Raw genomic sequence first — 22692 nt, forward strand, 5'->3', positions numbered from 1 at the left:
TAAGCAAGGTCCCATAATTTTAAACAACGAATGGCATTATTTCTATAGTCTAAAACTTTTTGGGTATGCATTGACATTAAGGTTAATGGACATTTACCCTAGTGCAAAATTAAAAAAATAAAAATAAACTAAAAACTTAATAATACTGGTAACATGTGCTTAAGGAGAGAAGAAAACTACCTCAAATACTGTATTGTGTAATAGAGACCCCTCTTGGGAGAATTATGGTACTAGGACAGGGACACCAGGAGCAAGCTAGAGAAAAGACTGGATCTTGCACCCACCCCCATCTCCACTTCCTGTTCTCTTCTCAACTGATTTGAATGGTCTTCTCAGTAAGTAAGGTTGAATGTTTCTTTTAATAACTAATTCTCACCCTCAAATCTTTTAACCAAAAGGTTTTATTCTTTAAGGTAGAGAAGGTAGGAAGATGGGAGAGGGTGAGAGGAAAATAGGTTTCCCTAATCTTATAAATTATCCCTCTTGATTGAAGATTGAGATATAGAGTTGAATTTAAGAAACACAGTTAGTTTTCCTAAAGAGAGATGTTGACAGCAAGAAGCTGACAAGTTTTCCCCTGAATTAAAGTCAAAGGTCTCCTCAACACTCAGTCTCCTGTCTAGGCAATGTCCCAAAGAGAGTTTGTTTTTCCAACCTTCCATTCAATAGCCAGAGAAGGAAGTGAGTTCAAGCAACTGGGCTTCCCAACTGCCTCCTTCAAGATTCCATTGGAACCTTGTCTCCATCTGGTTGATTGGCAGTTTACCAAAATTCCAAATCTCTTGCTATTTCTTACAGATCCATTTTGTCACTTCTCAAAATCCTCATTTACAAATGCACATATCCTGAATAAAAATAATAAAATAAATGTTTTAAAAACCAAAAATATATTTACAATCAGTGACACACTGTATCAGCTAAGGAAAGTTAGAATACAAAGTTTTCTCACCCAAAATGAGATCCAGTTCATTTTTAACTTGCCCATCAACCACTGTCTGAGTACAAATGATTTTCACAAAATAACAGCTTTATAAAGCAGTAGTACAGTAGATAATGCACACTTAAAGAAAGTACCAAAATTCCCCAAAATCACAATTTCTCAGTTAATGACAATAGCAAGCAAACCCACTATCATTAGGATTCACCTGAATCTGCTATGGGACATTTTAAAAGGAAAAAAAAAACTTAGAAACTAATGGATACTTGTCACAAGTTTTTTAGGTATAGCAAATCTTTCAACCTTGGCTGAGATATTTTTAACAAAGTCAATTACTACCATCATTCCAACATGTGGCAGAGGAGCCCAGAAAAAACATAAACCTTTGTACTGATGTTAAAAACCTTTTGGTTCTAAAAATGTCACCAAGAATTTAGATCATTCTGGTGGAATAAAGCAAGTTGAAGAGTTTACAAATATAAAGACCGATTTCATAGCTACTAGACTTCACAGGATAAAATCCTTCACACCTCCTAGATGAGGTTATAACCCATTACAGGGCAACTAAGCCTTTTGGGCACCTTGCTCCCTCAGGTATGAGACTGTAACAGTTAACAGACCTGTCTCCAATATATCCCACCCATTTCACATGGAGCTGAGGATTAAATAGTGAAAATCACTTCATATGTCTCATCCATTATATTTTTAATAAATGAGGAGGTGGGGAATACAATAGTGCTATTGTACTTCACTTCAACTACTTAATGGACCCTTACCTCTTATTACAAAAAACTCAAAGGCAGGCAAATGATTCGTCAGAGGTATTGGATGCTACTAAATATCCAAAAATCACTTCTGAAGACCCTTAAAATCAATTTAAATTATTAGGTCATTAAATTCTCCAAAGGTTGTATACAGGTTGTAACCAGTTTGATGGAGTCCATCCATCATCATCTATGTGTGGCAATTAACAAAGACAAATGGGAACAAAAGGCCATTTAGACAACATGTGACTTTGATGGATCTGGTGACAAGCTCAGTATCCCTAAGGATGTTTTTTTGTTTGTTTGTTGTTTTTTTTTGCCATGAAAGAGGGTTCTTGCAAGATGACTATGGGCTTGTACAATAATATTTTGTTTAGTACAGTTATAGGGGAAAGGTACAAATAAAAATAATGTAACAGAATATATCTAATAGCCAAAACACAGTAGATTAAAATGATTCAGTGTAACAGAACAGTATTGACCAAATTAATATATGAACTTCAAACAACAAAATTAAATTGTAAACAAAACCATCAGCAAAATACAATAAGAGAGATACTTTCATAAAACAATGGAGTCTGAAAAGGCTTAAAAGTTTCACCTCTAGACTCTTTAAAGTTCCTTCCCTATCCATTTAGGTTTCTTTTGTCACACCTCTGGGATCTCCCATAGTGAGGGAGAATTCCTTGATGAACATAGTGTGGAGGAATCCCAATTTGGATGTATTTTAGAGCCTTGGCAGGCCCTAATGGCAAGGAGTTGTAGTGAGATGAATTTCTCCCCTGAATCTCAGGCAAGATAATCACAAGGGCCAGTCCACCTAGGAATGGTAGGAAGAAAAAGCATCCTAAAATTGGGTTCTGTTTGAAATAGGTAATGTACTGCTCTTTCATGGAGTGGGCCATGCTTGCCATTCTATTTCCTGTTTGGAAGAGTAACCTTCCTTTCCCTACCCCCTTGGGGTAAAACCCTAGGGACCACTGCTAGGAGCCATGAGGCCACAACGCCTTGACAGAGTCATGTAGAGTAGTAAGGAGGCCACAGAGTGGCCCTTGGCAAGATGTGATTGCCCACCCAGGCCCCCTTTACATAACCTCTCTCATTAATATCCCTTACCTATAGAATTGACATGATTACTATTCCCCCTAGTCTCAAAAGGAATAATGCAAGAGCAAAACACCTGTACCCTAATTCTCTAAAACATCACCAAAAGATCAGACCCTCAAACCCAATCCCAAAAGACTATGGGTTAACTCACTTAGTACATAATCCCCAGTGAAACCACAGCTACAAGCCAAGCCCAGAACTTTCCCACTCACAGAAACCTATTCTCATGAAGCCAGCACACAAATCAATCATAGAGGCCCATACAATAAGTACAAGTACATCAAGCTTCAAAATGCCTCAGTGACTCGATTACACAAATCAGTATCTCAGGAACTCCCTAGTAAAAACTCTGAGAAATGACCCGTCTAATATTAAATTTGAATTGTGTTCCCAGTACCCCTCAACCTCAATGATGTGATTGTTGAATTATCTTTTAAGAACTTCTGATTAATTATTCCATTTTATTAAATGAAATAAGTAATTTTCCTTGATTGTTTACCAGCTCAAAACTTCTCACAGGGTATTGAGAAAATTCAGCCACCTGTGACAAAATCATTTATCTTGTGTGCAACCTTTATTCTGCCTGTAGTCACAATACAAGAATATAGAATATTAATCAAGTGATTTGTTCCAATTATCTCTCTTTGAACATGTGTGTTAGGTAATGTATCTGTGTGCCAAGAAAATGTTTATAAAAATAAACCCCAGGTCTGGGAATCGCGGAGCAGCTATCAGATGCAAAGCAGTCCCATTGCCATAATGATTAAACTGTCTTCCCATTGTTATTTTGACTGATCGTTCACCACCTGTCGGGAACCCCTGGAGTCATGAGTGAGGCTGGATCTTGCCTGTGGCAGACCACATGCTACCTCATTCTCCTCCCCCCACAGGCAGAGCATGGAAGTCTACCTGGGTGAGCCAAACTGGGGTTGGGGTGAGTGTGTTCCCCTGCTGAAAAGCGGCTAGCTTACACTCCAAAACCGGGGGGGGGGGGGGGGGGGGGAGCAGGATTTATACTTCACCCTCCTCAGAAAAAAAACGAAGGTGCTTCTAAATATTTGGCAGCAGCAATTGGTAGCAGCAGCAGGAGAAGGAGCAGGCAGCAGCTCTGATGAGAGTTTGAAGTTCTCTCTGAGTTGGGGGTAGGGGGAGCCATGGCAGGAGGATAAAATGGCAGCTCAAGCAGATGGGCAGGAGAAGCAGTTTATCCCTTCTCTGCCAAGAGCCTCCTGCTAAGTCACTCAAACTAAAGCAGCCAGATGGGCTGGGTAGCCAGGAAAAAGCAAGGGGGAGGGGGGCAAGACCAGGGAATGAGAAACACAGCATTGCAAATTTTCCCTTGATGGTATTAGTTGGTGAGAAGAAGAGAAAATATTTTATTAATTAAAAACATTCTTTTTCTTAAAATCTGAGCTCAAAAGCCAGGCTTGGTTGTACACACCTGTAATATGAATCTCTAAGGAGTCTGGAGCTGTTGGATTTCTTGAGTTTGGGTGGGTGTCTGCACTAAGTCTGGTATCAATACTTGGGGTCCTTAGTGTGCTTAAGGAGTAACAAAGCAGGCCATGTTGGAATTGGTTAAAACTCCTGTGCAGGGGGCAGCTAGGTGACTCAGTGGACTGAGAGCTAGGCCAAGAGACAAGAGGTTCTGGGTTCAACTGTGACCTCATATACCTGATAGCTGTGTATTGATTCTATGAAGGAAGGTAAGAGTTTAAATATATATATTAAAAAATAAAACTGCTGTGTAGATCAGTAGTAAGACCTGACCACTGAGAATTCCCTGCGTTTTTCCATCCTGGATGAGATAGACTCAGTCTTTTTAATTAAAAAAAAATTTTTTTTTTTTTAGATCAGACTCTACTGTCTCTAGGAAGTCTTTTCCAGTCTCAGCTCCTGCTATCTCCTTTCTCTTAAATGCTGCCTTATAGCCACTCAGTATTTGCTTTTATGTATTAATTTGACTTTTTTTGTCTCACCTTTTGGGGCCTATTTCTGGTTCTTAGATGTGACTCTAGTATTTAGCACATAGTTAGCACTTAATAGCACCTTAAAAAAAAAAGAAATATTATATAACATAAACTGACTATTCTATTCCATTCCCAGATCCAGCTCCTACTGAAGAGAAGATTTCTAGGCTCTTGTTCATCTCTCTCCCTTTCCCCCTTTCCTTCACCGATTTCTCCTCCTCTCTTCCCCTTCCTCCTTATTTCTTCCTCTTTTTTTCTCTCTCAGTCTAGGAATGAGAATTAACCCAGAAGTTAGGTGTACTATTTTTAGATTTCTAGTCTCCCCATGAAAGCTGGGAGCACTAATAGAACTCACAATCCTATATAGTGAGAATTCAGAGTGGGTAGCCTGTTGTGATTCTGATCATAGTAGCTGTGCAAATTGAACAACCAAATGTCAGCTCTAGGATCCTTCCTCACGATATAGAACTAGATTAGGCTTTGATCTGCCATGTCACCCAAGTAATGATAATGGAGTACAGAGCATTTTAAATGCTCCGAAGGCTGGTGTCCGTGTGAGGTTCTGCCTATTCTAAATCTACTGGTGGCAGCAATAGCAGAGGGCCAGGAAAGGCCTTGGATATTTGACCTTTGGGTCCCTTTCTTGCCTTCTCACAATATCTGCCATCCCTCCTTCTGTCTACTACTATTTATGTGAGCTTGGATGGCTAAAGAGGTCCAGGAAGCCATATTAGAACATCAGATTGCTAATGAGAGGAGTAGAAGACCTTTGCTTTCTAATATATGAAATTGTCAAGCAGACTTAGCAATGATATCTTACAAGTATTTCACATCTATAGTCACCTTGTGTTTGTACTGTGAAGTTGAAGTCGAGGGGTTCAATCTTTCAGAATAGAGAGAGAGGAAAAGAGGAGACCCCCCCACCCTTCTCAAAGCAGGGGTTCAGGGGAGACAGCAGATGTAACGGGTTGGCTCAGAGAGGAGAGGGGGTTTGAAGATTTTTCCCCTTCTGCCTTCCCTCCTTAGCTATAGCTGCTCTCCCAGAGTTGCTCCTGTCCCACTTATCCTCCCTTCACTACTCGAGACCAAAGGGTCTCCCCTTGATCTATTCACTCACACGTGATACACAGTGGGGAAAAGATAACTATTTTAATGCCAACTCAATCAGGATAATACAAAGGAATAACTGGCAGGGAAACAATGGGAAAGGAAAGTGGGAAAAAGGGGTCCCTGTCTCTAAACCCTTTTCCCTCCCTCCTCGAGTTTTGGGAGAACTTGGGCTTTGGCAGCCTGAGCCCCCTCAGAGAAAATCAGGTGGGCTGACCCTGGGTTTGGCCCCTTGGCCTGGGTTCAGACCCAGGGCAACAGGAGCTGAGGTAAAGTCTGACAGATTCAAAATGCCTTTCTCAGGTTTTTCTTCAAGTCTTTTTCAATTTGGAAATGTTGGGGGGAAGAATTTCCAGCCACAAGAAGGAAAAGTGGGTAAACCTCAGGAGAAAGTCTTATTCAACCTTATCTCTTCAGCTTCTCTAGACTGAGAGAGACCAACTCCTCTCCCAGCCAGAATCTTCTGCTCTTCCCAATTCCAATCTCCTAGGCTCCCTCCCCCATCCAGCTAATCAGTTCCACACACTCTTTAGCCTGGCACTTTTCTTATGTACCAGTGTGAATTTTAGATTTTCTTCACTCTGATCAGTCTTTAAAATCCTAGCAACCAGGAATGTATATATCCCTACTTAAGGATTAGTGTTGAGGAGGATAGCCTATGACAGATGTGCTAGCAAGTGACAAATAAGAGACAACTGACAAACCCCTGGGCTGTCCTAAGTCAAGCTTAAGCTACCATTGGTACATGTGAGATGTTGGAAGTGATGTAAAGAATGGTCTATATATTTCACATCACTTCCTCTCTCCGGGCTCTCTCACGGAGACTTGGCTCTCTCTCTCTCTGACTCATGTGGCTTGTGGCAGTGTGCTAGGCATCTTAGTGGTTTGGCAATTGTGAGGCTGGTGAGGTGACTGGGAGAAGCTCTGTAGCATAGATTAGGTGAGGCATCTTATCTTCCCTGAGCATCCTTGGTGAGGTGACTGATTCCTCCTTTCCTTTAACTCCTGAAATCACTATCCTCCAAGGAGACCCTTCCTCTTGGAGGAGGCCTTGTGGCTAAGGTCTCTGAATTTTCCTTAGTTAGGCTAAGTAGGAGAAATCTTATACCTCTTTCCTCCCTCTCTTCTTCTTTCTTCTTTCTATTATAATTAAAACCACCATAAAAACTGACTTGAGTAATTTATTGGGATTGAATTAACCCTGGCGACCACTAGTATAATATATTCAATAACCCCTAATTTTACCCCTTACACCAGCCTCTGTCACAGTACCAAGTGGAGGGAGGTATATTTCTTTATCTCTTTTCTGGGACCAAAATTTGTCATTTTAACTAATGAGAGTTTGGTATTTTATAGGACTGTTTGTGTTCCCTTGATAATTATTGAAATTGGATTAAATTAGTGAGTTCCCTGCCCCTTGGAGGTATTCAAACAGAGGTTGGTGTTATTAAAGGCATTGTATGGAGGAGATAACTGTTTTCATTAGGAGATTAACTGGGGTGATTTCCAAGGTTGTTCTTCAGTCTAAAATTCTATTATTCCATAAAACCTTAATGTGATTGTAGAATTTTCTCATTCATTATAATATGTTATATATAATGGGTATATAATACACATGTAATAAAATATTAATACTTAAGACATAACTCTTCTCTATAGAGCTTGAAGGATTTGTTTCATATTCTCAATAAACCCTTTATTTTAGCATTCCCCAAATATTATCATAACTAAACCTTGCTCTTCATCCTAGTGACAATGCACAAATATTTTGGTTATAATAATTATAGGTGGTTGGAAGCTTTTTAGACTTGAGTAAAGAATCTCCTCTTAAAGGTTAAGGTTCATTTACTTACATTTCAGTAATCTATATCATTTTCTCTCCAAGATATTGAAGGCTTATGTAAGTTAGCAGAATTTCATAATTCTTTGTAACAATGGGAGTAAGAAGATAGATAGAAAATGAAAAAGCTGGTTTTGGAAGAGGATGGGAGAGATGTCTCCAACAGTTAAAATATTGAAAACCTGTATTGGAAGTTTTAGCTATGTGATAAGTGATTTGACAATTACCATTCTGTCTTCCTTTGTTTGGACCAAAGAAGTATCCCATATCTCTCCCCCCCACCCCCTCACCCCCCCCAACCCCAAAAAAGGCATTGGAAACACTTGTGTTAGCCCTTACTGCCACCTTGTGGAAAGTCATACCATTTTCCTCTGTAGGTTGATTAAAGTCTGCATGATTGATAAAATAAATTTGTGAATTGGTAGAATTTCTGAATCCCTCCTTCCCCAGTGAAACTAAGGAAGTAAAATGTTTAATGTACACAAAGTCTTTGAACATTTTCTATTTCTCAATGAACCATTTTTGAAAGATTAGTTTAAAACTTTATTTTGTGAAATTACTAGAAAAAGTTGCCTTCTCCCTTGAAGCTTCTCCCCCTCCCCCACTAAAATAATAATTTGTTATTATTCCATGTAATGAAAACATGGATGGAAGTATGATGAGATACATTCCACATTTTCTTACTTTCATTTAAATTATTCTCATTTTTATAGTACCGTAAATCTTTAAATCAAACATTTCTTTGATAGTTACTGAATTGAATTCCATGGCCCACTTTCTTATTATTAATATAATTACTCCATTTTCCTTAGCTTGAAGATGATATCGTTGTTAAGCAGAATTACTTCAGTACAATAAAGAATTTTGCACTTCAAGTCTCTTCTGAAGACTGGATGATTTTGGAATTTTCCCAGCTTGGATTCATTGGTGAGAAAAATAGAGGTTTATTCATTTTTCAGATGTTAGTTCTCAAAATCTTTAATTGTAGTTTTATCTTTAAAGTTCATCTTTATACTGAATATGGGAAAATTTATTTTTCATGTATTTATCTAAAGAAAATTGCATAGTTTAGAAAGTGTTAAAGACAGAAATAGTGGCATAATTGAATTAAAGAATCCTTTTAAGTTCTCAAGAAAAATAGTTTTGAAGAGTGCTACAAGATTTTAAGGTTTTAAAATTAGAGCTGGATAGGACCTTAGAGACCATAAAGTCTAACACTTTCATTTTACAGATCAGAAGACTGAAACTCAAAATCTAAGTGATTTATCCAGGTTCTCACAGCCCAGTTAGGTTTTGAGCTCAAGTCTTCCTAATTCCCAGTACATTGCTCTATCTACCATGACAGTTTCTGGTGTTAATAATATGCATTCAAAAGATGTTTTGGGAGCAATATTTCTTCAGCTGAATGAATGGAAATTCCTGGTTCGTGATATTCCTGCACTAAGACAATTAAGATGTGTTTAAAAAAAACTGAAGTATAGAGACAAATTTAAATATAAAAATCAAATGGCTATAATTTCTAACTCTAAAGCATTTAAAAATAAAGATCTCTTATTTCACCTTGGTATTCATTTAGTGTTTAAATACTTTAAGCTTATAAAAGGAACTTTTGAAATAAAAGGTTGAAACTTCTAAACCTCATCCCCTTTCATATAGGTAGAAAAATAAGCCAAATCCACCATGTGTTTTGCATTTATTCAGTTTTAAAATTCAATTTTTACTTAAACTATGGTTTGTCATAGTAGCAGTTGAATTCAGTTAAACCCAAAACTTTGTGCTACATGCTAGAGAGACAGTATGATATAATAGGTAGAAATCATTATCTGTGAGACTCTGGGTTAATAATTTACTTCTCTGAGCCTCAATTTCTTAATATGTAAATAGAGGATAAGAATAGCATCTATATCTCATGGGAGTTTTATATGGTTCAAAAGAAGTAATGTAAAGGGCTTAATTATAGTACATACCTCATAGATTTATTCTAAAGATCAAATGAGATAATATAAAATCTAAAAGGATTTTGCAATCATAATGTTCTATGTAATAATTATGATGGAATGGAGGAATAATTATATATAGTACATCCTTATATGATCAGAGTATTATCTGACCTGCTTTGTCTTTTGTGCTCATTGTCACGTCAGTGCACTTTGTCATGGGGAAACTTGGAGGCTAGAATAGAACGTAGTACTTGAGCTGTTTTAACTGAGGTCAGTATTTAGTTCAAAAATTTCTTCTTTTTCATAAAACAAAGGAAAAAATAATACAAATGTAGAAATTGTAGAGTATAGCTTTGTAGTAGAAAATATGAGTTTATCATTAATTTTAGTTATTTAAACCTAAATCAAGACAATTTGTTGTAATAAATGGAATTAGGGCTGTTTATGAGTTTTCAGGATCTCTAAAATTTGAGCATTTCTTCTCCTTGGAAATTCTTGATATTGGTGGCAGATATCTTTCTAAATAAGTTATTAATGTTGTTGATAACCCAGACAGTGGAAAAAGACAATGCTCACAAGCCAAAATTTGTTGTTGGAAGGAGATTTTCTAAAATGATATCGTATACCAATTGGCCGGAAAAAAGTGGAAGAGGGAGTCACCCAAATTGGCATTCGGATTGGGGAGATGGAGTTGCACTTCCTCTAATATGATTTTCCCCTTTGTATAGGAAAATTCCCTTCTGTGATATATAATATATATGCTCCCTCCTTTTGGGGAACTCCATGATTGATTGGTGGGGAGCCAGCTATTATCTCTTCTTTCCACTTCCAAATCTATGCCTCAGGAGCTTTGTGTTCAGCAGTTGGTTGAGGCGTATGAACATATGGCATTGCATGCTCTTCATTAACTCAGGGTTGGCTGAATGAGGAGATCTCCCCTATCCCACTATCCCAGGTGCTTGGGAAACCCTGCGGCCCATAAGGACATTTTTTGAAAAAGTTATAATTAAGAATCTTCTTAACAAGTTTTGGGGAGGAAACAGAAGAAAGCAATAAATTAAACTACAGAGATACACAGAATAATGGCCAGTTATGTCAGGAGAATGGCTTTGGGTTTCTCTCAAGAAAGGACTGAAGACTTCTTGGAGGTGCTTGTCCCTTCTCCCTTATGATTCCACTTATGAAAGCAAGTTCAGATTCTATAGGGGAGGAGAAATCAGTTTCCAGAATACGAAACCCTTACCAAAGAGAGAAGGACCTTCAGTGACTGTGGGGAAGACAGACATTAGGTACTATGGATAGGGAGCCTTCTTCCCTAAGTGCTGGTCAGCACCTTCTCTGCAGCAGCTATGTATAAATGTGTAAATGAGTATACATATATTTTTAGCAAGTAATATCAACTCATTTACATTCCCCAGGGAGGAAGAATAGCACTTGGAGTTACAAAATGCTAAGAAACAAACATAACTTTCTATGTAGAATAAGAATAGTAATAGAAACTACAGGTCGGACCCTATCAAATGAATGCCAGTAGTTGAGTTTAAGGCTGGAGTACTTAACTTTGGGTTTATGAACTTGCTTTTTAAATTGTTTTAGTAACTATTTCAATATAATTGACAGTCATATGAGATATTTTCAAAGCACTTAACTGTATGGCTGACACATGGGAGATGCTTAACAAATGCTTGTTTCCTTCCCTTTGTAATTCTAGGTATTTTTTAAAAACCCTTACCTTCCATCCTACCGTGTGTTGGTTCCAAGGCAGAAGAACGGAAGGGCTAGGCAATGGGGGTTAAGTGACTTGCCCAGGGTAACCCAGCTAGGAAGTGTCTAAGCCTAGTTTTGAACTCCAGATCTCCCTTCTCTAGGCCTGGACCTGGCTCTCAACCAAGTGAGCTCCCCTAGCTGCCTTTCCCCCACCCCCATATATTTTATTTTATGCGTTTATAAACATTGTTCTGTGACAAAACCATTAGGATTCACTAAATTGCCAATGGGGACTGATACAATGTTTTAAAGGATCTGTTTTTTAACAAGTCCTACAACAAAACTATATATCATTAACTTTCTATTGTTAATTTTGAATGTCTTTTTAGGCAAAATGTTTCAAGCTTCAGATATCACTTTGATTGTAGAGTTCATATTTATGTTTTACAAGGAGAAACCCATTGATTGGCTCTTAGACCACATACTCTGGGTGAAAGTCTGCAATCCTGAAAAAGATGCTGTAAGTTAATTTCTTGTAAAATAAAACTTTTTGGTATCATATTTTATTTAAGAATAAAGTGGTTTAAACTATGACAACTTAGTCTGATTAATAAAGAAATGCATAGACTTCCTATCTGAACCCATAGTATAGACTAGAATTGGAATAAAGTGTCATATTTATATAGAGGTTATTGACAAGTTATTACTTTTTTAATTGTGCCATTTATTAATGCAGTAGATTTGCTTGATTTGGTGAGGCCCTTCTCTTTTCTGTACTTTCCCTATAGTGTTTATAAGACATCATTGTGGCCTTTTACTTCTTCCTTTTGCCTTTTCCTTTTTCTACATGACCAGGGCCAAAGACAGGATTTACAAGGTACAGGGGCTCCCAACCTTTTTTGATGCTTATATATACTCCTTGGCTTTCAGTAAACCATTTCATATTTCCTGTTCAATGGTGTGAAAGGAAATAAGTTCTATCATTTACCATGCTTTATGCATATAAGAAATGAGAAATCACTTCATTTCAATAGAATAATATAATGATTTACCAAATATTCCTTGTACTGCCTTGGCAAGCTTCTTATCCCTCCTAGGGCTACACAGACTCGAGATTCGGATTCTCTGAGAGAATGTGGTTTTGAATTAATTTTTTATAATATAGACTGGTATAACCCCAGGCTTTGAAGAGACCTTAGTGTTCATATAGTCCAACATTCCCTTATTTTACAGAGTAGAAATCTGAAGCGCAGAGAGAGGGATTAATGATGGTGCTCAAGGTCACAGTAGCTGCTAGAGAAGAAAGGACTAGCACTTTTGTTTTCTGATTCCTGGTCCAGTATTCTTCACATTCTACCATGCTATTTCACATGCCAGCAGTTATAGAAACACTATTTTTTAAGCCCTAAGTATACGTTGTGTGCTTCACAAGCATTTTCTATGTGTTATTTCTGTTTAATGGTGTCTCAGACATAGAAGGCCTCTGCCATTTCATGGATGATAGGAATACTACTAGTGATGCATAAAGAAACTGAGATAGATTGATCCAAGTCATCCTCTCATTTCTTTTGCGTAGCTGACGTGTCTCTTCTCTAGAAATCAGGAGATGGGATGACATGGAGTCACATGGCAATGTGCTTTATGTAAAACATACCTCAAAGTCCATATTTCTTTTTAATTTTAAGCTTTTGAATGGAATACCTGAAGAACTCATTTGTAATTTTGATAATTTAAAAATATATACTTGTACAAAAATCATCTAAGTTTAAGGGGTACTGGTAGAGGTGGCAGTGTGTACAATGAGGAGTTTGCAAAATAATTGGTAACATTATATGGCTCTTAACCAAGGAATACTTTTTTCTTGGCTTATTTTCTGTTCTTATCCCAAGTCCTATTTCTCCATTCACCACTGATAATGAAGTATCAGATTAATTATGCTGTATTTCCCTAATACAGGAGTTCTTAAACTATGATCTGTGAACTTTAAATAACTAGTTCAGTTTAATGAGTTTCCCTTGTAATTCTCCATGTGTTTTGTTCTATGCATTTAAAAACGTATTTTTATTAAAATTATATTTTATGTATTATCTATAATAAAATTGTTTATGAAAAAATATTTAAATAGACCCCTGTGGGAGGGGGGTCTATCACCTCCCAAAATTTATGAACTTCTACCCTACTTGGATAAAAGTGTACCTGCTAACACCATGAGAATTTCATGGTTAATATTTTAGTATCTTTGGCCATGGTTCAGATTGGAACACTGTTACATCTGTGTTCTTATCTGCATACTGGAAATTTGGGCCAGTGCTACCTTCAACATCCCCTATAGGTTTGGCAGTGACCGTGAACCTTTCTGTCCTCTTTATTAGATTGGAGTTCTTTTTATTGGCAATTGTATGCCAGTGATTGATGTAATGATTCAAAACCTGCTTCTTCTTTGTTATCAGTTAAAAATATTAATAATTAATGGTTTTTTAAGCAAATCCTTAGGGTTTTAATACTTGCATTGCCATAATATTAAATAACAAAATCTCATATCTTCTGAAATATAATTCAAATTAAAAGTAGCTTTCACCATACTTTTTGTTAAGCGAATTTCTTTCAGAAAATTGTGCATGTTAACCAAATAAGTAGCAAATCTAAGAATGCCATAATAAAAAATGTTCATTATGGAATTATAAAATAGTAATTGAATTCTAAATATTTTAAAAGTCTTTTCATTCGTCAAGTGAGAGTAAGAGTTCACATTCACATGTTTACTAACATAAGTTTTTTCTTTTGAGAAACATTGTGACAGGCAGAAATCAAATTTACGAATTCGATTCAGGCCTTCCCTTTTTCAGCATGTTGGTTTGCACTCATCACTAGAAGGAAAAATTCAGAAACTCACAGTGAGTGGTTTAATTTCACTATGTGTGTGTGTGAGAGGGGAGGGGGAGGGAAGAAAAAGGGGGGAAGAGAGAGAGAAAGAGGGAGAAATTTCATTATCTCTATGCATATGAGTCAGTCTTTTCTCTTTTTGTCTTTTTAAAATGTATTATTAGGATAAAGATTTTCTGAAGCCATTACTTCATACAATGCATGTAAACCCACCTGCAGAAGTATCTACTTCTCTGAAGGTCTACCAAGGACACACACTGGAAAAAACTTACATGGGAGAGGATTTCTTCTGGGCTGTTACCCCTATTGCTGGGGACTATATATTATTTAAATTTGATAAACCAGTTGATGTTGAAAGGTTAGTAATCATTACTTCTTGATCTTTTCCTCCAAATTTCTATTTTTATTATATAATTATTATAAATATATGTGATAAGGCATCCTAGGAATTTGAACTCATACATTAAGTGAAGAATACATATACAATATTAAAACAAGCAGACTCACTTCAACTGGAACATCAGCTTCATTTTTCATAATTAATTAATTCACCATTATTTATATTTTCCTCAGATTGTTTTCATGCAGCATGCTTTACTAAATGCTGCTGTAGCTATTTATGTTCACCTCTGTATTCTTCTGTTATATCACGATATATACCTTTAGTTGTATCCAGCATGGAATTATATTTGGTTGTAGTCATATTTTGATTTCCATTTATCTTCATTGGTTGATACAATATAACAACCTAATCACTTAAGTTCGTTGGTTATGTGAAGAATTTTTTAGTCTGCATTGGCTTCCAAAGGAAAAGCAAAAATACAAGAAAGAAAGAAAGAAAGAAGAGAGAGAGAGAGAGAGAGAGAGAGAGAGAGAGAGAGAGAGAGAGAGAGAGAGAGAGAGAGAGAGAGAGAGAGAGAGAGAGAGAGAGAGAGAGAAAAAGAAGCAATAGTTTAAAATTTCAATTAACTATTAAGCTTCCATTAAGTTTAAGGTTTTGTGTTCTATGTTGGGGATTCAGAGATGAAAAACTACCTCCCTTGAAGATGTTATGTTAGTGATGGGGAGGTTGACTCATATGTAAAGAATTATAATGCAAGATACAACATGTCTGCTAGGTGGTGAAATGGATAACGCACTGGACCTGGTGTCAGCTAAATGCGAGTTTAAATGCTGCCTCTGATACTTACTGTGTTACCCTGGATAAGTCAGATCTCTGACACAATTTCCTCAACTGAAAAAATGAGAATAATAATGGCACTTATCTCCCCGGGATTGTTGAAAGGATCAGATGAGGTGACTTGTATTTAGTATAGTGCCTGGTACATAGTAGACTCTTAATACTTGTTCCTTCCCCTGTGAATGTGATAAGAATAAAGGAGAGGTCTAGGCTGAGCAATCTGAAGTCTTAGGTAATTAAGGAGGAGATAACTGATGTGGCCTGAAAAAGAATCATAACAATGTGAGAATGTGTTCTAAACACAAGGGAAGGCCTGCACTGAAGCAGGAGGGTATAAAGCAAAATCAAGGAACAGTTAGTTGGCAGTAGTTTGTCTAAAATGATTTGCAGCAGGTGCCTATCATTCAGAGAAATTGGGCATCTGACTTCTGGTAGAAACAGAGAGAGAGAAGAGGGCCAAGGAGAACACCCACAATTAAGGAACTAGAGTAGTAGGACAATGAAACATTATAGAGGACAAGACTGGTCTGACAAATAGACAACCAGGCGAGAATAGACATTGCCACAGAAGCTAGTGGAATCAAGTATATCCAAAAAGAGCTTATGCGCAGTATTTTCTTTTTCATTTTTAATATTTTTCCCATTTACATATAAGTTTTTTTTAACATTCATATCTTGAAATTTGGAGTTTCAAATTTCTTCCTGCCCTGAGATGGCAAGCAAGTTGATATAGATTAGATATGTGCAGTCATGAAAAGCATTTTCATGTTAATCATGTTGTGGGGAAAAAACCTCTCCCCCTCACCCACCCAAACCCCACCCAAATCAACTTGGAAAATAAAGTTTTTTTAAGTGTGCTTTGATCTGGTAGATAGCATTTTTCATCATAAGTCTCTTTGGAATTGTCTTGGATCATTTGTATTGCTGAGAATAGCTAAGCATTTACAACTGATCATTTTACAGTATTACTGTTTCTGTGTTCAATGTTTTCTTGGTTCTGCTCATTTCCCTTTGAATCAATTTGTTTAAATCCAGTTTTTTTTCTGAGCATTCTGCTTGTCAACATCAATATGCTTAGTATGTTTTAAGGAGATTGCAAACAGGAAAAAAGCCAGTCATTTTGGCTGTCATTGTTGATGTTGGAAAAAGTCAAATGTTATTATAGAAGACAAATGACAAATATAACTTCCTTCAGCAGTTATTGGGCTGCTGAGGAGATAAATGAGCAGGCAGATGGTAGGTGGGACTCCAGACTTCTTATTCAGGTAGGAGGAACAATGAATGGAGAAGCATCTAAGAAATTCTGAGTTTGATGACAGTGTCATGTTAAAATGGCTTCTTGTAACATTGAGGCTAGGAAGGGAAGGCAAAGGAAGCAAGAAGAGGAATAGTGGATTAAAAGAATAAGAAGGGATAGAGGATTGTGATGAGCATGAAGACTGGTTTTAGGAGGAGAGGTGGAAGGAAATGGTGTTCGAAAAAGAAGAGTTTCAGTCATCAACATCTTGGAGATGAGTAATTTTGAGTGATGATAAGGTCTAGGCTGTAGCCATTTCTGCAAATCTCTGTGTTAGCCCGAGCAGTAGAGAATTGTTGCTTAGGTTCAGATTACAAAGTATGACAAATGACCATGCAAGAAAGAGACTTATGGTTGCACGGTGAGAGGTTTTGTGTTTTATTTATATATGCAGGATCAGGTGGCCCGTAATCCATTCCTGCTAGCCCCGAAAGGGAACCCCCAGTGAGTATCATTCATCCTGAACTTCAGCTTTCTGAATTCTGAGATGCGATGCCGACTTCACTGCCACAGGATGTGCATAGCAACGTAAGCCACTGTCCTGTGCCAAGCGAACCTTTTATCTGAGTAGAGCGAGACGTTTCAGGGAGGGCAGCATCAGTTAGTTCAGATGACTTATTGCAATAGGGATTAACCCGCTCTCTGAGAAGCCCCTACTCTGAGTTGGAATGCTCGGTGCTGCCTCCGTGCTAGTTCTGGTTCCCACACAGGTGCTTGTGCCACTCAGGAGAGCTGGTTTTCCTAGTCAGCCAGTTTGGCATCTGTGTAGCCCAACGATTTGCTATTATTAATGAACAGGCTGTGATCCCCATCAGAACTGGGGAAAAAGATCTCGTCAACGCCATGAAGAGGATTGATTGTTCCAGTAAGCCTGTCCCTAGCCTGGGCTCATGCTTTAGTCTTCTACCTAGCAAGATGGGTCTGGGGGGAAGCAGCGCATGCTTTTCTTATCTCGGGAGTGGGTTAGGGTCGCAGCTAGGAGGAAATTAGCTCCCGAGAAATGGGGATTTCAGCATCAAAGCATGGCTGTGGAACAGGCAGTCAGGGCAGTTACTCAGAATTGCTTCCCACCACGGCTCTTGAGGAGGTTGGGAGTGACAAGGAGCGGAACAGGCTGATACGATCAAGTGATGCACGTCTCTATGTACCCTGGAGGAGGAGGAGGTTAAGTGCCCGCAGCAGGACATCTATCCTGTTAATACACATTGAACTTGGTCTTTTCTTAGTTATCCGGAGGTGTTGCACTTACTGCCACTGTTTTGGAGGCTGTTCCCATAGTCAGAGCAGCCTTTAGGGATAAACCAGTGACCTCCTTCCACTGGCTTAGTCGCTGGGCCCTGAACGGTGTGCATTGTTTGATCCCTGGCAGTATCACTTTTATTTATTTTATGGAAGTGAATTTCTTGTTGGGCTGCTCTTTTTTCAGGTCATATACTCTTTAAAGTATTCAAATGAAATCTGTGATGAAGACCTCCAAATATTCAGGACAACATCCATCTATACATCCTGTCCTCCCATAATTTCACATCAGGGGGTGCACCCTGGATTTTGTGAAGCTTTTGGCTCCATGTTGCCATTTGCATTCATTTTTGCATTTTTCCTCCAGGTTTTAAAAAAAAAAACGTGCCTTCTGTCTTCGAATTAATACTCTGTATTGGTTCCAAGGCAGAAGAGAGCGGTAAGGGCTTGGCAGTGGGCATCAGGTGACTTGCCCAGAGCCACACAGCTAGGGTCTGAGGCCAGATTTGAGGTCAGGACCTCCCATCTCCAGGTCTGGTGCTCTATCCATTGTGCAATCCAGCTGTGCCCACCCCCACAATAGGGTGAAAAAAAGATCCATCATGATTGATTTGGTAATGTGGTAACAGATAATATTTACATGGTGTTTTACACATAAGCACTTTCTCATAACACTCCTTTCAAGGCAGTGGAAATGCCATTATCTTTAAAATCATGACAGAATGAGAAAACAAACTAGATATAGAATGTAGGAAAATTTAGGGAAAGGTCACTATTCAAAACAATGATTTTTGGTATTCATTTTCAAAATTTTAAAAAGGAAAATATTTAAAAGAACAAAGACTGAGAAAAAAACCTTTATTAATGGCACCTATTGATACAGCAAAAAAAAGAACTCATTCAAAAGGAGAAAAATGTTGATTTCTTATATTTTGGAAAATAGGTAATTTGATCTTCAGATAGATTTTTGTTTCTTTTTTTTAGGCAAAAAGTTTAAAAGCTTAAAGCTTTTAAAAGTTTTCCAACTAGTACATATATTTATTCAGTTTTAAGTTCCATTTTTGAAAAACTCAGTATGCATCTTTTTAAGTTTCAAAGATATGCAATATGAGAAAATGTTTTAATTATTTATTTTAGAAGTTCATTGTATTAAACTCAAAAGTTTCAAGGACAATACATTTAAAGATAAGACATCTAAATATGTAATATGATAGCCACTATTCTAATATTTTCTATGGCTCAAAGTATAAGAGGGGTGATTTGGCTGTTGGAAAGACCTGAGTTCAGGTACTGCCTGTGATGGCTATAGGTTGTATGACAATAGAAGTTTGCTTAACCTCCCCTCACCCCTGTAGCTTTCTAAAATCACAAGCTACTGATCTGTATTGATGGAATTCCCACACTGGAAGCTTATTCCACTAATGAAAATCCAGGTCTACCTCCTCCCTCCTAAAAAAAGCAGGTCTAGCTAATAGCCCAGAAAGCTAATAGGAAAACTCAAGTGGATAGATGTAGTGTCCACTTGGGGAACTCTTTGTTAATACCCAGCCCAGCCATGGTCTCTGGGTATTTCTAGCCCCCTCTTAGTGAGAGTAAAGCAGAATCACTTTCTCTCACTGGGCCAGTCCTGCAAAATACCTTGGAGACAATGTTATATAAAATCAGTATCTCTATTCAAATGAGGATCAGAACAAGGTGTCTCTAAAGGATCTAGCTACCCAAGCCACCACAATCTATGTCCCTTGCAAGAGGGAGTCTGTTTCCCAAAAAGAGCTGGCTAAGCTGCCTATCTTATGACCCTCAGTAGTTGGTTTAGTTGAGTTCAAAAGCTGCTTCCAAAACCTGTTCCGATTGCTCTGAACCCTGATGTAAAACCTCAAAGCCAATCTGACAGGATTTTAGACAAAACCTCCTGGAAAGTTGATAAAAACATGGCGGGTATAGTCAGATCCTTTGCTAAATGTTCTCCAGTCAAAAATGTTCATAGCCTTTCCTCCTCCCTTCAGGACAGGAAGAGTTCCTTCACTACCACAGGAAGTCACTCACCCTGACAGTTGTCCCTTCCAAACTGTTCCTCCTCTGCCCTCTGCCTGCTAAAATCCTTTCTCTTAGAGTTTCTAGCATGTGCCTCAAAGACAACCTTCCACTTCCCCTTGAATCTTATCCTTATCTCTATCCTTTTCCCATTACACTACCCCATGCTGAGATTATTTGAAGAACAACATAATTTGGATGAACAATTTTTATGTAAAATGTGATAACCTAAGGATGATAGTAAAAATGGAATTTTCATGAAAGCTTGTGTGAAAATGCCAGAATTTAGTACAATAACAATAAAAAACATTAAATCAGACCCCCATGTATGCCAGTTGTTGCAAAATTTCTACCAAACATAATTTGCCTTTAAAATCTTTATCCTTAAATACCTGAAGTTTCAAAAGATGAGAATTCTGCTATCTAAGAAAATAGTCTTTAGGAATTAAAATAAAAAGTAACACTGCTAGCATGATAAGGCAGGAATATTTTCCTTCAAAAGTAAGGTAATGATCTCAGAGGTTCTCAGAAACAAAATAATTCATAGCTACATAACATTTAAGTGTTATTCCCAAGCTCCAAATGCTTGAAATGACAAATTATAGCAGTTTCAAATGCAGGGATTTGAATTCTTAAAGAAAAGCAACTTTAATTAATTGATGAAAGATTTTTCCTTTGTGATTTTAAGCCAGTGTTGGGAAAATTGTTTCATGTTCACAAACAGAAAAAAGACTATGTTTTATAATATATATATATATTATATATTATAATATATATAAATGTAGCATTTAATATTTGTAAAAGGTATTTATTCTGAAAGACATGCTGTGTTGTTCTCTGAGAATTAGTTGCTCATGCTCTCTAGAACTTAGTGGTAATATGGTAGTAATTTCCTATAAAAACACAACTGCAGATATAAATTAGGATAAAATACTTCCTCCCTTCCTAGTTAAAAGTGAATATAGAAAATACAGTCAAGTCAAATCAACAAGAACTTAATGAGACTCTGAATGCCTTTTTAAAATAGTCAGCAAGAAATGAGCAGTGACATATAGTTTTCTCAGTACCTTTCTTATCTGTTTATTAGAGATGCCTGGAATATTGTAAAAATTCAAATTAGTATCTAGTGATAAAAATATTATATTTTAAAAAAACTTATGAAGAACTTATGAGACTATGTACTACATGCCAGACACTGTGCTAACTCCTAAGGAAAGCAAAAAAAATTAAAAACAAAGAAAAAACCAAATCATTCCCTGTTCCCAAGGAACTCTCAGAATAATGGGGAGACAACACCCAAAGGGCTGCCCATAAACAAGATATACACCAGATAAATTAGAGACATAAAACTCATAAATAAGCTCCAGGCCTTATTCAATACAGTGACCCACAATTTTTCAGATTGTTGGAAGAGATTAATTCAATTCCATTTAGTTAATTTGGAATGAATATTATGTGACTTATTATAACCATTCTTGAAGGTGCCATGACCAGTTGTCAAACTCTAGTGAAATATTCATGTGGAATAAGACTTGGAGGTGTAACTGCCATCATTTTATGTGACATCAATTTCTTTACTTCCCTTGTTTGTATATTTTTTGAAGTAATTTCCAAACCTCCTAACTCTGTGCACCCCACCACCACCACCAAGCTTTACTCTTATAAAAAAATGATTTAACAATACTTGTGGGTCTGCTTTTTTATATTAGTCAGCAAACATTTCCCCCTTTCCAATTACAGGAATTACCTGTGAATTAATTAAATAATTAAACTATATACAATCATCCCTCAAAACTCAAGGATTTGACATTGGTGGCTTTGGTTTATTTGTGTGTTGGCCATCAATAATTAAAAGGGAATTTTTGAAGATTTTCTCATATAAAGAACCCCTTCCCAAATTAATGTTTTACATATGTAGCATTTATTATTAATCCTTTAAATAATTTTCTGCCATAGGCATATATACATTTCATTATAAAGTTAAATTTTGTCAAAAGAGTCAGTACAGTTAAAGAACTATGGACTTCTGTACTCTCTTTGGGCAGGTTTTCATTGTCTCTTTAATATCCAGACTCCAGCACATGATTTTTTTCCCCCCATAGTGATTTTTGCATCTTGCCATAGAAGAAACCTGTGAAACAGTTGCTGAAGACTTCATAGTGTGCATGATACTAATCTCTCGCATGTAGAAACTGCAACTTTTAATGGGTGCATTGTTGTTGTATTTGTTTTGTGTTAAATATGATCAGAATTACTAAAAATAAAAGCTTGGGGTGGGCCTGGAGTTGTGGTTTTCCACATTTGTGGAGGTCTTGTGCCCATAACTCTTACGAATGTTATGGGATAATTGTTAGTCACACTATCACTTGTGTTATTCTTGACATAGTTTGGTTCTTTTCTTTAAAATCTTTATATATTGGTTATTTTTTTCTATTCCCCAGTATACCCCAAAATACTACCATATGCACCATTATTTTTTTTAATAGCTACTTGTTCCAGAGTGGCAATCCAGAACATCCAGGAGATATACTGATAAATACAACCGTGGAAGTTTTGCCTTTTAAGGTATGACTTGATTTTTGTCCACTCAGCCTTCCTTAAGAAACAAAAACTGTAAGAGAGTATTTGGTTCATAGGAGACTCTTTGCAAAGAATAAAACAAGTTATTTCTCTTGATTTGAAAACCT

At 37.1% G+C, this 22692-nt stretch overlaps 1 protein-coding gene across 6 annotated transcripts in view; it reads left to right on the forward strand.

Annotated features, from left to right (window-relative positions):
* Nucleotides 1–22692, forward strand: part of MGAT4A (alpha-1,3-mannosyl-glycoprotein 4-beta-N-acetylglucosaminyltransferase A) — a 154793-nt gene that overhangs the window by 124898 nt on the left and 7203 nt on the right. For all 6 annotated transcript variants that reach the window (XM_001368105.4, XM_056806968.1, XM_056806971.1 and 3 more), the window contains 5 exons: nt 8538–8652; nt 11762–11892; nt 14159–14266; nt 14420–14613; nt 22492–22570. In XM_001368105.4, the coding sequence (XP_001368142.1) occupies nt 8538–8652; nt 11762–11892; nt 14159–14266; nt 14420–14613; nt 22492–22570 (627 nt within the window). The remainder of the gene's footprint in view (nt 1–8537; nt 8653–11761; nt 11893–14158; nt 14267–14419; nt 14614–22491; nt 22571–22692) is intronic.

The sequence above is a fragment of the Monodelphis domestica genome, chromosome 8, assembly GCF_027887165.1.
Source record: "Monodelphis domestica isolate mMonDom1 chromosome 8, mMonDom1.pri, whole genome shotgun sequence".
Lineage (NCBI taxonomy): Eukaryota > Metazoa > Chordata > Mammalia > Didelphimorphia > Didelphidae > Monodelphis > Monodelphis domestica.